The 17,584-nt window shown below is 37.1% G+C and overlaps 2 protein-coding genes across 2 annotated transcripts; both read left to right on the top strand.

Moving 5' to 3' along the window:
- The first annotated feature begins 666 nt into the window (after window positions 1–666).
- stxbp2 (syntaxin binding protein 2) lies at window positions 667–11,338 on the top strand. The gene is made up of 19 exons (XM_059347654.1): window positions 667–726; window positions 3,382–3,431; window positions 3,517–3,598; window positions 3,961–4,037; window positions 4,140–4,215; window positions 4,436–4,539; window positions 4,842–4,990; window positions 5,073–5,157; window positions 5,755–5,885; window positions 6,018–6,125; window positions 6,275–6,332; window positions 6,453–6,518; window positions 7,000–7,080; window positions 8,714–8,855; window positions 9,058–9,164; window positions 9,258–9,356; window positions 9,448–9,533; window positions 10,360–10,520; window positions 10,630–11,338. The coding sequence occupies exons 1-19, from the start codon at window positions 690–692 to the stop codon at window positions 10,707–10,709; spliced, it is 1,779 nt and encodes a 592-aa protein (XP_059203637.1). The 5' UTR covers window positions 667–689; the 3' UTR covers window positions 10,710–11,338.
- Window positions 11,339–13,873: 2,535 nt separating this feature from the next.
- LOC131983406 (G-protein-signaling modulator 1) lies at window positions 13,874–15,539 on the top strand. The gene is made up of 6 exons (XM_059348126.1): window positions 13,874–14,041; window positions 14,219–14,363; window positions 14,506–14,681; window positions 14,847–14,897; window positions 15,242–15,385; window positions 15,483–15,539. Exons 1-6 carry the CDS (start codon window positions 13,874–13,876, stop codon window positions 15,537–15,539), a joined length of 741 nt encoding a protein of 246 aa, XP_059204109.1.
- Window positions 15,540–17,584: the final 2,045 nt, after the last annotated feature.

The raw sequence follows: 17,584 nt of genomic DNA, 5'->3' as shown, positions 1-17,584 counted from the left end.
GACACAAACTTGGCTAACAGTCTGATTTTTCATTTTATTTTAATTAAAGTATAAAGCTGCCAGGAACCCAAAAGACACGGGTGTCTATGGAAATGTACCCTTTTTATTTTATTTTATTTTATTTTTTTTTTACCATTTATACACACAAAAACAGCAGAAAATATAATAAATAATACAACTACAAAACAGTCTATTTGCATGCAAATTAAAAATAGTAATAGTTTTCATTGTAGAAAGAAAATTTACATTTTAAAAATGTTCTAGACACATGAATGGCACACTGTGAAAGCTCCATAACCTCCTATGATTTCACTTTCAACTGGCTTTCTCAGCTTGTCTACATATCATATATAAAGTCATTACTGTAAATTAAACTTGTGTATTTTCAATAAATAGATGGACTCCAGAGGGTTAAGTTACAGTGAATCTTTAAACATTCCAAGAATCACACAGACTTATATTACAACTTAATCCAATGAAAATGAATGTAACTCAACTACTACTTCCCAGGTTTGCTATTTCTTCCATCCTGTATAGATTTGACACAGAATTGGAAAAGTCATGTTCATGCAATACTACTATCAAACAATAGAGAGCAGTATTTCGCTGTCAAAAGCTGAGTGCTGGAACCAGCCAGGCTTTAACAACAAGGAAGTGACCGTCCGACCAGCCAGCAGGTTGCTGTCAAGATGGCACCGAGTGGGCTGAAAGCGGTAGTCGGAGAAAGTAAGTTAAACATTGTAACGCTATATTCTTTCAGTTTCAGGTTTATTACAAATAAAAGACACAGGTAGATAGTTCTTATATATCTTGTAGGGCTCAATACATTTACACTCGAGTCAAAACACTGCTGGGGACGCTGGTCCACCAAAGGTTTCTTCCTGTTCCAGTCCCAATTAACATGCTCACATTACCTAAGGAAATTATTTTAACCGCGGCCAAGTTATTGATACACATTGGGATTGTTTTGTCACATGTGTTGCTAACAACATTTGGTGGGAAGAAATGGCGGCTTGTTGTTGTGATATTTGGCATATGTAAAAAGAGAAAAAGTCGCGGCGACAGTGACTGGAAATGTTGTGACAGTCCAAGTTAAATGCTAACGTTAGCTAACTTCGCTAAGCTTACAGGAAGTGCGAAAACTTCACTTGTGACTGGCTAAATCAGTCATAACATTCACACTCAAACAGCAATATAATTCCAGCTATTGTTACAAAAAGTTTTCAGGGGTGTTATTTCGTTTAACCAATTATTATTGTTTAGGCAACGGTATATAATAAAAGTAGTTCTTATGGTAGCATACTGGTAGACGATACATTACATTTTGTACAACGATAAATAGCTTTATATGCTTGTTATACATATAGGTGTTTATTATATTCTGCATTTTTACCATGGGAACCAAGTGATTCAGTTGTTCTAAATTACTTATAATTGAGGGTCATTTTCTTCGAACTTAAATACAACCTTTTTCACTCTTGTCACGGGTTAAGAGGAGTGTAGTGAGAACACACCTGTCACATAATCACGTTTGTAGTTATGGACTTAGAATGGTGGCATGTGAACAGATCTTTGTTTGTGTACACTTTGATAGGATGCTTAACCCTCTGGAGTCACCAAAAGCGCCAAAGCATGACTTCTTCATCACATTCAGAAGTTAAACAAAGCAGCTTGGAGCTCTACTGTAAATTTACCTCTAAAGTTCTGGCTGTAAACTCCATGAGGCCAGTTTCATTTTGATGATATCCCAAGTAAAACTGGAGACAAGGTCAACTGGATGTGACCTTCTTATGATGTATTTGCAACCTGTGTTCACATTTGCATGATTTAAAATTCTTTATTGAGCATGATAGTGTTTTGAAAGTAAAAAAATCACATTTGATGTTGGACTAAAGGACTAAAAAAGACACAAAATGACCAGAAAAACAAGGATGACAGGATGACACACAATCACAAGATCACATTTATGTTGGTTTTTCTTTGTTTCTTTTTGGTTCAAAATGTTGATACAGTAAGTCAGAATAAAAATAAATATGATAAATATCAGTTGTTATTATTAGGACATATAGGTAAGGTTGTGCTGAAAAAAAAATACCAACATGGCATTTAAAGATTTGTTTAAGTGGTGTATACAGGCAGGATGAAAAGGATTAAAAAATGGACAAAGTAGCCCAAGACACAGGTAGTATTTTTTTTCCATTTAACTGTGCGCAAATAGACTGGGCATGGGAAAATGAGTCATTCTTTAGCAATTCATTTTCCACTTGACTCATCTTTTATTCTTTTTTACTGGAATAAAAACATTAACATTATGAGTTCACTTTTTTGCCAGCCAGGTAATTCTGGAAGGCACTTCCTGATCCTAAAACAAATCTTTACCCAATATTCATTGAAATATTCAGAAACCCCACCTGCACCAGATATTATTTTGGAAACAATTGAAAACATTGTGATTACAATGGTTGACAACAGAACGTGTAAAGCAATAATGTTTTGCTTTATGATTAACTTATGAATTAAACTTGCGCCATCCCCATAACCATCAAATATCATGTCAATAAACAATTAAATTGGTGTGGTCATAAGACCTATAACAGTCAATGATATGTCTAGGGAGTAACTGCTGTGTTTCTTATGAGGTGAAACAAGGAAGTTGAATCATGAATACGACATTGCATCGATGTAGTTCTTCATTTTATATCTACTCCCACACTGTCCATCCTTCTGTGTAATATTAAAAAAGATGATTGTTTAGTTGAAGAGTGAGGCCTCCCAGAGCCTAAACAATAGCCATATTAAATATAATGGCTCTGAAAGTTGATTTTATTGCAGGGCATTTTGGGTGAGATGGCCTACCTCCACAGTAAAATAGTGCAGGAAATCCTCATTTCTGCAGTTTGTTCCACAAGGATTTCCATACCAAAGCTGTACCATCTCTGAAGTCACATGAACAGCTATGCTTTTGTCTGATCTTCATACAATGTAATCTCATCAGTGTAATGCAAGGAAGTTGCACCCAACCCACTGAGTTGGTAAACACAAATGCTAAATATGGCTTTGTTTCAAGAAAGTTCCCTGTTTGGAGAGTCTTAGACACACAGTTGACTTCTAACCTTTTGCTTTGTGTTTAGAAAGGAAATGTCGTAATATTTTAAGTTGTTATTTCGCAATGGAGGGGAATTTGCCCAAAAAATAAATTGTGTAAATTAGGAATGAATGCTGTAGCAGAAATTATTACTTTTGTTTTGCAAACAACATTGCCAGTTATTGCCTTATTGCTAATATTGCAACACAATTTGCTAGTTCTACCTACTTTTTTGTGTGGAACAAGAAATGTAAATGGTTTATAATTCTGGAATATTTTCTTCTTCTATTTTACAGAAATCCTCAATGGTGTCATTAAGAGTGTAAAAAAGGATGGAGAATGGAAGGTAACAGTTACCCAACAAGAATGAAGAAATCAACTCATATTGTCAGACTGAATTTATAATCTCTGTTTATCTCATATTTCTTCAGGTTCTTATCGTGGATCACATGAGCATGCGGATCCTGTCCTCTTGCTGCAAGATGTCTGACATTTTGGCAGAGGGAGTGACCAGTAAGTGTGCAGATAATTATTGATCTTGCATTCTATAGATCAGTTGCATATATGAGGACTCAAGCTTTAAAAAAAAAAAAAAAACGGTTATCACTGCAAAGTATCCAAACAGAAATCATAGAGCAATTGAGGGATATTTACCTTTGCCTGTCCAAATAGAAATTGCTCATCATCTTACCTACATTATATCTGGATGGCCATGATCTTTCTTTATTTGTTAGCTTGATCATCATATTATTGTTCATCATATTACTGCATTTAATTACTTTTATGATGATGATAATGTTTAATTTATAACTGCATATTGATCAACTCACATTGTTTGGATTAAAAGTAAAAATCCTCTGTTTTCTCCTTTTCAGTTGTGGAGGACATCAATAAACGTAGGGAGCCCATCTCTAGTTTGGAAGCCATTTATTTGATTTCACCAGTGGAGAAGGTTAGCTGCTGCTGTTCCCTCTTTAGTTTAAGATCTGCATTTATTGTGATTGTTCCCATAATCCTTATTTTTTAAACAATATATGTATATTTTCAATTACAGTCAGTCCGTGCTCTCATCAACGACTTCAAAGATGCTGCCTTCACTTACAAAGCAGCGCACATATTCTTCACTGATAGTAAGATTCTTTGTGTTTGTGTGTAAACGGCTTTCTCCGCATATTTGAAACATTCATTTCATGTTGAAATTCTCAAAATGGTGTTTAAACTTTAAGGAAACATATTTATTAACCAGCTTTTTTTCAGATGTACTGTGTAAAATGTTCACACTTTCAAAATATGGTGAATAATTACAATAATATATTGCCATTTCTAATTTATTTATTTCTTGTACCACAGCTTGTCCAGATGGTCTTTTTGCTGAGATTGGGAGATCCAGACTTGCCAAGGTCGTCAAGACTTTAAAAGAGATCAATGTTGCTTTCCTGCCATACGAGTCTCGGGTAGGGAATTAACTTAAACCAACTTGATTTTATCTTTTGCTACACAGTTCTTTATCACTTTTTTTAAGCTGTATTTTGTTTTCCAACAGTTCATTAGAGCTGGAAACAAGATTCATGAGAGAGTTGAGAGTGAAAAAAAAGAGTAAAATTTGAGCTGGAATGTGCTTAATGCTACCCTGGAGCTGTATCGCAATACAGTCATTTTGTTGTTTTTAATGTAAAAATGTGAATGGTGCAACTTGATTATGGTGAAAGTCACCTGGTTAAATTGAGGCAAACCTCATTCTCTCTTGTGTCTGCAGGTTTTCTCCCTGGATGATCCGACCTCCTTGTACTCCTTCTATAGTTCTAAGCCAAGTGAAAACAAAGACAAAATGATGGAGAATCTGGCAGAGCAGATCGCCACCCTGTGCGATACACTTAAGGAGTACCCTGCAATCCGTTACCGCAAGTATGCAGGCCTTTCATAAAACTACACTGAAATTATTTTTCCACTGAATTTGGTGACTCAGTTTTATATCTTTGTCTCTAAGGGGACCAGAGGAAAATGCTAGACTTGCTGAAGAGGTATACCAGCGCCTTACTGCTCACAAAGCTGACAACCCAAGCATGGGAGAGGTTAGGAACTACTTAGACCACCACCCACAATAATTCCTATGTGCTGTAATATAATAATAACATTCTTGTATTCTGAATTCTTATAGTGCTTTTTTTCTGCTTAACCAACTTTTCCCTATAAGTGAATACACTTCCTTTGGGTTTCTGCTGCTCTTCACTTTCACAGGTTGTGAACGTTTCTGTGGTTTCTGGGTTTTATTTCCTGTTGATTATTTTTCTCACTCTTTGCTGGGCCTTTCCCTTTTCCCCTTCTTTTCTGTCTTTCGTAGCTGACATTTCCTTGCTCCTGAGGTGGAACTTCACAGGCATGTATTACTGTTCTCTTTTTGCTACCATACATCTGCAGTGCACTTCCATGCTTATTATTTATAACCCTAACCCTAACCTATACTTGACATGTTTGCTGAATCACTGCCTCACGCTGAAGCTGAAGTTGATATTGAAATTGTATTGATAAAAGCTCATAATACTTTCACTGCATGACGGGTTCACAAAATGATAATGGGCACTGAAGACTAGTTCCAAATGTATTATGTACCTATGAAAAAAAATCTGTGGTCAGTTTAAGTTAAAGTCCCTTATGTTAATTGTTTTTAGGGTCCAGATAAGGCACGATCCCAGCTGCTGATTGTTGATCGTGGGTTTGATCCCATCACTCCTATTCTACATGAGTTGACCTTCCAGGCAATGGCCTACGACTTGCTAGATATCAAACAGGACATCTATACGTGAGTAAACATGTTATTATATGGCTGCTGCTAATTTGCTTTGCAAGGTCATTGTACAGTCTATGCCATTTCTCACTATTCAATTAAATTCAGTCAATTATGTTGTGATCTGTACTTGTTTTATTTTTGAAGTTATCAGACAACCGGCATTGGGAACACAAATGAAAGAGAAGTGTTATTGGACGAAGATGATGAGCTCTGGATTCAGCTCAGACATATGCACATCGCTGACGTCTCTAAGTAAGTCTGTCGCAGCTAGATGAGAGTATCACTTACATCATATCTCCATGTGACTGGGTCACTATATTACATTTTGGGTACTCAGTAATATTCTTATAATCATTTTATATGATTAAAAATCTCATCACTTTCAAAACCTGTTGTTGCAGGAAAGTGACAGAGCTCCTTCACAACTTCTGCGAGAGCAAGCGAATGTGCACTGACAATGTAAGTGTTTATGTGCATTATTCATTTTGATTCAGTTGTTATTGCAAGTGTCTATGGTATACGTTGAAGACAACTTGTGTGTTTATAATATAATTTTGTTGAAAATGTTCTGCATTTCAGGCCAACCTAAAAGATCTCTCTCAGATGTTAAAGAAGATGCCACAGTACCAGAAGGAGCTGAGTATGGTTAGTGGAATTAACAAAAGTCAACTGTTCACCATTAATGTCATAATTTAATCATATTCTTTTCTGTTTTAAAGCAAATACTTCATGAACTGTTCAAGACTAAGGCTAATCACAACAGTGAATTTATCCCACAAACAGAATTTATTTTAGCATGTTTTAGTAGGGTATATAAAAAAAAAGATTATGTTAGGATTTTTGGAACATATTTTATTTGGAGACACTTCTTGCAGTAAATCAGACTATACATTTGAACAAGTCTTAAAAAGATATCCACATTCTGGTAAATTTACCCATACATTGACTGTCCATTATAACATTTACTGTCCTTTATTATCAGTAGAGTAGCTACAAAAATGTTCTGTCTCATATCAATGTTGTTAGTCGGGCCTGATGCTTTGAAAAAATGTTTTAATGGCTTTACATATATGATGATTTTGCTACTACAGAGTGATTCATTAGTAATTGTTATGTTCATTCACAGTACTCTACTCACCTGCACCTTGCAGACGCTTGCATGAAGAAATTCAAGGCGTCTCTCGACAAGCTTTGTGAGGTGGAACAGGTCAGTTTGGTTGTGAGGTGTACAATTTCATCATTTTTTGACAGGTTCATTGACATTTCAAATCAGAGCAATTAGGACACAAACTGCACAGTTTGATTCCAAAATACCACATTCTCAATTTTATGTTTTCATTTTTTACAGTGGAAGTCCAGTTAATTTAATTTCCTGTTTAGGGCAGTGAAATTACAGTTGTCCTGTACATCTACAGTTGGATGTACAAATAGAAACATGATAATGTTTTCTTGTTCCCTGAAGAAAGGCCCCCATACAGTTAATGTGATATACTATTTGTCTGCTCATGCATTGTTGGAAAAACGTAAGTTTGTAGATTTTATATTGCAGGGGATCAACTAAATGTCCCACTGTGTGTCACTGACAGTAATCATCTTAAAGGGAGTGTCTGACATAGAATTAGTCCACTCACTTGAGATGCTGGCGTTGTTATTTATAGCATCCCTAGGTTAATGCCACTGCCACTGGTCTTATTATGTGATATTTAATGGAGAATCGTAGTGCGTAATATTGCATAAGAAGCTTGGGACCGGATATCAACATATAAGTATAGAGGCATTTAATAGCATGTATATATACTTTTAGTAATGTAGAAATCCTCCCATCATCATGAGCCTGGGCTAAAGCCACGGTCAAGACCAGTGCCAAGCCAAACTGTGTTGTCTGAATGAGCCAGACATGCTTTGTCTCTCTGGGGAGGCATTCTGACACATTTAGTCCTGTATCGGATGAGTCGCTAGCACACAGGAAATGATAAGCTATGCATGGTTGTGGCTTTATGAGACACAAGTGTTAATGGGGCCTTTTTGTATGAGGAAATCACTCAACTGCACTAATGGATTGTCATCATGTCTGAAAGCTGCCTCTTTAATCCAGTGGGCATGTTTTGGCTTGAAGATGAACAGTGTGATCCAAACAGCAACAGCTCTCTTGTCAGCTGTCGTTTGTTTTAGTGTCCTACATTGTTTAGGCAATCCAATCCAAATGTATTTGTGTTAGGTTATAAACAAAGGGATGTGTGGTATTTTTATGTGCCACTGTGGCCTCTCTAGTTTCAGTTTCTCACGAAAGGTTTTGTTGTTGATTGGCCCTATCAAGACTTAGTCCAAATTCACCATTAAGCTTAACAAGAGTTTTTAGGAAGGTCACGCAGTGCCCAGGCATTTTAGGGAAATCCCAAAGCTAAATGTAAGTATAAAAGCGGCCAAGTGGCCAATATCTACCATTATTTTTGACATGGTTAATGGATTACAAATGCAACTCCTGAGCTTTATTGTGCTATCTAGGGCAGTTTCTTTCATCTAAACAAGTTTTCTCCTCTGTTCAGTGAAAACTATCTGAGATTATTATATGCAGCAGTTTACATTATATGCAACGCCAGCATTAACCTAAAAAGGAAGTTTAGTGAAAAGGTCAAAGCAATTGTGCTATTCAATACTATTATTCTTAAAAAACATAGTATTGTCATGAAGAGGAAGAAGTGGTAGAAAAAGAAATGGAATAGGTTTGAAAGGCAAGCCATGTCAGCTGCCTTGTGAGTCGTGTGTCAGCTGACTTAAGTTATAATTGCTAACAGATATTCCAGTTGAAGTTAATAGTTAATCTCCGGTGTCTTCCACAGGATCTGGCAATGGGAGCAAATGCAGAAGGTGAACCTCTAAAGGATTCCATGAAGAGCATTGTTCCTGTGCTCCTCAACAATGAAATTGGGGCCTATGAGAAAATCCGCATAATACTGCTGTACATATTCCACAAGAAAAAAGGTGTGCCCTTTCACAAGTTCAACTCTTTCTGTTTTAGCTAATATAACATTTTAAAAAGTTTTTTTATGCACAAAAACATAGTTGTTGGGGACTGCTGATTAGAAGGAATAACATGAACAGAAGCTTTGACATGAAGTGAAGATTATATAATTAACTCTTATCATTGCTTTCACCATTTTAATATATCTGGTTGTCCATGTAGGCATCGGGGAGGAGAACCTTGCTAAGCTTATCCAGCATGCAAACATACAGGCGGAGAGCAACATCATCACCAACCTGCAGAACCTGGGCTGTAACATTATATCTGGGGTAAATGTATTGATGTATTGATTGCAGCATGGTTACAGTCTGTAGTATAACTTTTCTTTCAGTTTTTCTTACATATGTCATGTTGTTTGTTAGGGCCGCAATGCTGGGAAAACGCTGCCAGATCGGAAGGAGCGCACCGAGAGCACGTACCAGCTCTCTAGATGGACACCCGTTGTCAAAGACGTCATGGAGGTATTGCAGCCAAAATTATTTTTTTGCTGTTGCTGGCATACTTGATCAGTTTTCTTTGGAGTTTTTACACATCTATGTTTCTGTATTACAGAATGTCATTGATGATAAACTGGATAGAAAGCAGTGGCCATTCATCTCTGACCCTGCTCCCATCAACACAACTCAGACTGCAGTCAGGTGGGTGCCGGAAACAAAAGCAAAAAAATAATTGCTTATCAAATATGAACTGCAGATTTTTTTTTTAATTGATTTATTAGAAATAAAAAAATAAATTGAAAACATGACAGCTAGGGAAAAAAATCCCATGTCCTCTTATGTGATGTAATAGTCATTGTTTTGCTTGTCTTGCTTTTGCTTTTTTTAAGTAACAGAAATATTAACTGGGGTAGCAGACAGATTAATGTTGTCAAATAAAAGCTTTTATCCCTGAGTTGGAGCCAGGCTTTTGACAAAGTGAGTTTAAAAAAAGGTGAAATTGAGCCATTTTTGCTTTGAATTCTCTATAATCCCCCAGGGAATTCCTATCATGATGATAGTAGTTATACAAACCACTCTCGTGGACCTGGTTTCACTTGTAATCTGCGTAATGCACAATGCTTGTCCCTTTCCTTTTTAGCAAAGTGCAGAATTAAAACTGAGTAGTTATTAGTATTAACACTAGAGTATAGGCTGGCTATATAGGGCTACATAAAACCGGCTATGGCAGTTGGCATTATGAAACTGATTAGCAGATCATGACATCAGACATGCATATAAACTTTGTGTTAAAACAGCAGGGCTGTTTCCACTATCCCACATGTGCATTCACTTGTTTCTTATACATCCCAGCTGATTGTAATGCTCTATCAAAGAAAAGCATTGCATATTATTTAAAGTAGCTGATTTTGGAAACCGATATGATTATTGATGGATCGTTTCAGTGTATTTAAACTGGCTGGTCAAACAAGCCTTAGTTTTAGTAAAATGACTTTTTTCTCAATTATTGTTTTTAATTCTATTACAGCAGTGCACGATTTGGACAGTGGCACAAAAATAAATCTCCAACAGAATATCGCTCTGGCCCTCGGCTCATTATTTTTGTGATTGGTGGAGTGTCACATTCAGAGATGCGCTCTGCCTACGAAGTCACCCGAGCCACTGATGGGAAATGGGAAGTGCTGATTGGTAAGCAATCACTGCTTTGGAGGCCTTTATTTTTGTCCAAAAAATACAGCATTTAAGAGGTTGTGCCTCTTTTTTTTTAAATAATAAATATCACTTTACTTGTTGACAGGGTCATCCCACATCCTGACTCCAACCAGCTTCTTGAATGACCTGAAGAGTCTGGACCAAGTTCCGAATCCTGATTGTTAGAGGGTTAGACCACAAACGGGGTAGAGCACACTGGAATCAGGGTTTAGTCTTTCGTGTGAGATGATTGGTTGCTGGTCTTCTGTCAAAGCATCTCTGACGTCTGAAGTGAAACATGAAGAGAAATCTTAGATACAGCCATGGAAGGAAACCTTTATAATTCTTTATTTTGTTTTAGAATAGTCCTTTTTATTGTGTGTTGCGAATTGGGTTCGGTATACTCCTGTGATTGAAACTGTATGAAGTATTTAATTAGACATTCAAATTATTATACTCATTCAAATTCTTATTTTTGTTACTACAATATGCATTTGATTCTCCTAACTTTGTACTCTGAAAATTGCGTAATTTCCACAAAACTTGATCATCTCACACCAAAAATCTTATCAAGTCTAATTTAAATTAAATGTATATAAGTCGGCAAAAGTTTGCATCGTACAACATATATCCATTCGCATACCTTGTTTTTCTCCAGGTACATTTTTTTTCTCATGTCTAGGAAATTTAATTTCAGACAGTGACTCAACTGCTATCTTATGAAATCTTGCACTTTTATCATATACTTTAATATATTGCTGGGTGTTTCTTTGTTGTTAAAAATGAGTAATAAAAGAAACATGATATTCACTATACATTGTATCTTGTGTGTAGTTTTCAAGGGCAGAGAAGTTTCAATCGACATAAAAAAATGTTTTTAAATGTATAATAAAATAATCTATATGGTCTACTGACTCTTTGCTATCCATGCTGATCCCACAGACCAAGTAGTATTTTGATACTTTAAGGTACAGTTCATTACTCTCCATGTTGTCATGTTGTGTATACAAGGCTATTCACCATCGGTATGTCATGTAGGTTTGGGTTGTTCGGGGTTTTGAGTCAATGCCACAGACTGGGCATATGTCTACTTGCACCACATACCAACAAAGTCTACTAAAGTTTAAGTACAGTGTTAGGTCAGAGCGGAGAATATGTACACCTACCAGTGAAAAAGATCATCCCTCTTCATGTTGCGGATTATGTTTTCATCTGGGATTACAGATGGTAATATTACGATCGGGGTACTGGCTTGGGTCTTAATGGTCATGGGTTAATACTCAGGATTTAAGTATAAAAAGCCTTCAACCAAGCAATATCCAGAACACATTTGGAATAGCATCAATCAGGATCTTTATTTGCATTGAACATGCAATAGTTCTGTTCCAGATTTATTGAATGGATTTTCCATCAATTACAAGAAGTACTTTTGCGTAACTTTCTGAACGGTTTCACATTTTATCTAGTTTTCTGTAGGGGACTCTCTCCCTATTTGGTATAATTTGTCATGATGGCAGCCGTCAAAGTGGACTCAAAATCAGAAGCTACTGACACTGTGCTGGTAAGACCATTAAATCCCTATTCTTAACTGTATATTTGTAATGTATATTAATTTTATTTAATTGTGTGCAGAATAGTAATTCTTGAATGTGACCAAAATAAGCTATCATATTTACTGTTCTTCATGGTCCAAATATTGTATCACAATTTGTTGGCAATGAATAATTACATTTTATTATACCATTCATGTTTTGCAACAGTCCCCAACATGGGGTCATGATGAGTGTGAAATGATTAGCTTTAAATAATAATTACTTTTGTTAGGATTTACATTGAGCAATGAGCCAAAATCATTTAGGACTAATTGGTACAAAGGAGATCACAGTCTTAGCCTTTTATTTTGGCTGCTGTCCATTAGGAAACCCCAGAGCATGAGCAGATTTTCAACATAATGAGTCACTCACAGCGTGGACGAATGGACGAACAGCGTTGCTCCTTGGGTCCTGTTATATCTGGACAAAACAAAACTACTCTTGCAGGTTGGGACAACAGAAACAAAAATATAATCTGCATTATATGTGTCCTTTTGTAGATTGATTGTTGGTAGTTTCACCCTTGCCTCACACAGGTTCAAACAAGGGACAACACTGTGATGAACTGCGGTTGCCTGGGTTTAATTACAAGGTACTAAAGAAACTTTGTAAAAGGCTTATGTACCTGCACGGGTGGAGTGATGAATTATTGACTCCAAATGTTACTTTTTTTTTCAGGAACCTGGGAGTTCTAACCATCACGGCTCGGCACCTCACATTTCTGTGACAGAAAGTACTCCAGATAGAAGCAGGAAGCTCCTGATGGCACCAGACAGCCAATTACAGATTCCCACTGATCGTGCTCGCTCCAATTCTATACATGTCTGTTCTGTACTACTCTTTTATCACTGCACTATGCATTATTTGATGTTGTTCATCCTCAAATCTTTGCCTTACTGTCTATGTCTAATAGGAAGAATCACCTGATGAACAACTAAAGTTCATGAATATGATCAGCCATAGCCAGCGTGGACGCATGGATGACCAATGCTGTTCCATTGATCCTAGCAAGAGTGCTCCCTGCACACCTAAACACACAGACAAAAAGCAAACTGCAAGTACATCAAACATAGGTGGATATTAAAACCAGCTGTTTTCATAAATCTCTGTTTGTATATTTTTTCCATAAGTGTGTTACAGTTACTTAACTATTTCACCTCCACCTTCACATATTTTTTCCAGGTCCAGATTCTGAATTGTTCTTAGACCTCTTGGCCAACACTCAGAGCCGACGGCTCGATGACCAGCGAGTGTCTCTTCCATTATTACCAGGATTACAAAAAGAAAACACCAAATCTACTGCAGGAGGAGATTCTAGTGACTTGTGTGACATGGTCTCTAAAGTACAGGTCAGTACTTTCCTTTTTCAAAGAACCAAATATTTTACATTTTTTCAAGCAATTGATGAGAGTACCAAACTACTATAGTGATGTCCGTTCTGGATTTAACTGTTGTACAAAAAACAAAAGAAATTTTTTTTTAAAAAGTATGTGGAATTAAAAAAAAAAACTAAACTAATGTAATTTGTAGAATGCTACAAAAAGCCAAACTTTTATTTTATTTTATTTTTATTTTTCACGTTTGTTGTAAGCAGTGATCTTGTCTTTTTGGAAAATTCAACCCAGTTGACTGTATGGCTTTCGGGGGCTGAGAATCATATGACCCCATTCTTACATGAAGCCACCATTTGCCTAATACTGTCAAAGACATGTGCCTCCCTATCAAAAATGCTGCTTGATGCATTTTCAGAGTTCCAGAATGGACGAGCAAAGATGCTCGCTACCTCAACTCCGAAGCGTGGAGACCAAGTCCCAGTGTTCAACAAAACTGGATGCAGCTAGTTCGGGCCCTCCACGTTCAGCCTCGTTCAGTCCTGGCACAGAAATAGAGCGACCGAAGACTAAAGATAAAGTATCTCAAAAACAGGTATATACTTGTGTCAGTGCTGTCATTTTAACACGAGCAGGTAAATTACAATAAATTTTAACATTTTAAAACAATGAGGACTTAGATTCTTAATCTTAATGCCTATTTTGTTTGGTATGTTATTTATAGTATTCATTTACTAACCTAACTATGTACTTTACACCTTTTCCCATCCAGGCCCTGACTTCAGCTGAACAGGAAAATTTCTTTTCCATGATGAGTCATTCCCAGCGTGGGCGAATGGATGAACAGCGATGTGTCTTAAATGTTAGTCCCATGTCCACCCCCAAACACAAGCCCAGTGAGAGCACCGTGTCCAAAGGTTAGAATCACAACACATTTGCCTTCCTGTTTTTAGTCTTGCATGTTTTTATAATGATAGTTTTCTTGCACTTTCATGTTTTAATGGGGTAATTGTTTACACAGTTGAACATAAAACTAATCTCTCTTTTTAATCATCCCAGGTCCAGATTCAGAAAAATTCTTTAACCTGCTGGCCAACTCTCAGGGTCATCGGCTTGATGACCAGCGAGTGTCTCTTCCTACATTGCCAGGGATACAGAATGGAGGAACCACATCAAAATCAACTGCTTCAGAGGCGGATGCAAGCTACCTGTGTTACATGGTCTCCAAAGTCCAGGTTTGCCCGTTACATAGAATGGTGTAAAATAAAATTGCTAGTTTTTTGTAATTTTATTCCGCAAAATCTTCACAGATTTATTTTGCCGATGTAGAACATGTTTAATGGCACATCTCACTGCTTTGATCTAACATTACAACAGTTAATCATATCTTCCTCCAACAGGGCTCAAGGATGGATGAACAAAGATGTTCTGCACCTCAGATCTTTCAAAATGTGGGTACTCCTCAACACAAAGATCATTCCACTTCAGACACATCTGATAAACCTTTCCAAAGGTCTTCCTCCTTAAACCGTGCCAAATCTGACCAACAACAGCAGGTGGGACGTCATGCTGCACAATACACAGCTTTATAGTTTTCCTGTTATCCTAAATTCTTTTGAGCAAGAAACTGAAATGACATCAGTGATGGCATGAAGGCTCCTCCTCCACAGTCTTTAAAAAGTTAGGTGGCTGTGTAATTTTTATCCTTTCATTATTTTGAGCAGCTGCCTTTATTGGCTAAGTTTTTCCTGAGTTTCGCCGTTTCTTATTGCTTTTTTCTTTAAATCTTTGTTAGGAGGCATCTGCAGACGAACAGGAGCAGTTCCTTGAGATGATTAGACATGCACAAGGTGGACGCATGGAAGAGCAACGTTGCTCTTTACAACCCAGCAGAAGTACCCCTGCCACACCCACACACAATGGAAGTGCTTTAAATAGTGTACCCAATGGTCAGAAAAACACACAGGGCAAGGTTAAATATGTGGGGTTTTTTTCTCTGAGACGTCACAGAAATAACTCATGACTCTTTGTAACAGGTGCAGACGCTGACGCCTTCTTCAAAATCATTGCCTCTAGTCAGGGACGGCGGCTAGACGATCAGCGTGTTACACTTCCTACCTTGCCAGGGATAAGTGGGAATTCTGAAAGAAAAGAAAATGGTAGACATGCAAAAGCTGGAAACTCAGTAAGTGGCACAACCTTTAAATAACTGGTTGTACAAACATAAGGAATTTCGCCAAATGTTGCTACATTTAGTTTTTTCTTTTATGTCACACTGCAGGACATGATTTATGTCTGTCAGTGTGCCATCCTATTTATGTGTTAACAATACTCCAACTCAAGAACTATTCATGGCAGAAACCTCATTCATGGACCACAAGTTCCACCTACGTAGCTAAATAGATATTGGACCATGTTAATAGGTCCAAATTCAGATTTGGTCCTCATATTTGGCCTACTTGTTTTTTATGTAAAGAAGAAAAGTAATTTGTGTAATAAACAGCCTCATACCTACAATTTATTATTATCTAATAAATCACTGATACTTGCCGAAATAATTGACAACTCAATTGTTGTACATTTTTTATTTTTTCCTTCTGCAAGGCTTCTCCACCACACATCAATGTGGTTGAAAGTACACCCACAACACCAAGGAGGGACCATTCCAGGCCTCCCTCTCAACCCCAAATGGCTTATGCAGAATCTAGCTCCCCGAGAACCCTACCGAAATCTGCTTCATTTACCCCTGAGACAGAATATCAGAAGAGTTCCCCAGGACAGGTAAATTGTTGTCCGGTGATTGTTTTTAAATTGCATTTATTCACTCCTGTGTTTATGAATTCAGAACGGTGAAGAAAAAAAGTTTTGCCAGGAAAATCATTCTGCGGAGGTCATATAATGTGACGTCAATGGATTGCATGCATCTCACAAACTGATTTTTCTGTAATGATTTGCACTGAAGGACACCAAATCACTGAAAGTGGAAAGATCTAACTAGCTTTCAGCTTTCAGTGATTTTAATTATCATAACTGACTCCAGTTAAGGTTTTCATTTAGGGGGGAAGTGATGCTCCTTTCCCCCTTTGTGTGATTTTCACTGATAAGCTTTCTATTCTAAGTGATTTTCTTTAAGTCTGGGATTTGAACTGTTCTGCACAGGTGACAGTGAGGGTGTCCATGAGCTTCACACCTGAGCAGGTAAGCTGTGCCTCAGCTTGTGTAGATTGTGTTATTGTCTTCATAAAATATGTGTGCATTCAGAGATACTTATTTGACTTTTATCTATCAAAGGGACAGAAGAATATGGACCAAACATGTGCATTCCCTGAAGTCTTCCTCACTCTAGGAGCCCCTGGTGATAACCTTGTAATCCCTCTAAGCCCAGGACCTGGCAGACCCCTGTCCTTCAACTTAAACCTTGTCCCAAAAGAAGACATCAATTTCAGACACCGCTCTCCAAGTTGTGCAAGTCCCAGAAAATCCCACTCAAGACCCTCATCTCCCAATCTGTATGAACAGGGACATGTGTCCAGGCCCATCAGCCCAGATGAAGACTGCTTCTCTCTGATTGAGAAGGTTCACACTGCCCAGCTGCAGAAGGGAATGGCTCAAGGAGGACCAAAATGTAAAGGGAATCCTGGAAAGGGGAGGGACAAGGCAGAGCAAGGAAAAGGAAAGGGGGGTGGAAAAAAGGACAGAAAGGATGCTGGCAATAAACAATAGCAAGGTATCCCACACGGTAAATGATTTATGAAGGAAAAATAGTGATGAAAAGTAAGGTCTATAATATATATAAAATATAATAATTGATTGAACAATGTTTATAAAATTATATCTGTAGTTTTCTTTTAGGCCCACATTAAGTAGAAGCTCTTGTTGTAGTACAACACAAGTTTATTCTGTTTTTTTTTCTTCAGACATGAGTAGGTTATTTATTTGGGCATTTAATTTATTTTTTTCTTCTTTGCTAGTTAAATGTGTCGCATACATACATACATACATACATACATACAAACATTGTCTATTTTGTTTTGAGATTAGTGGTGTGGGTGAAAACTTATTGCTGTGCTTTTTTAAATTGCAGTATATACAATTAAAAATAATACTGTTATAGCAGCTTTATCCAAAGAGAGAAAGT

The sequence above is a fragment of the Centropristis striata genome, chromosome 13 (assembly GCF_030273125.1).
Source record: "Centropristis striata isolate RG_2023a ecotype Rhode Island chromosome 13, C.striata_1.0, whole genome shotgun sequence".
In the NCBI taxonomy this organism is placed as follows: Eukaryota; Metazoa; Chordata; class Actinopteri; order Perciformes; family Serranidae; genus Centropristis; species Centropristis striata.
Note: the sequence above shows the minus strand (reverse complement) of the source record. Positions and strands in the feature narration are given on the sequence as shown.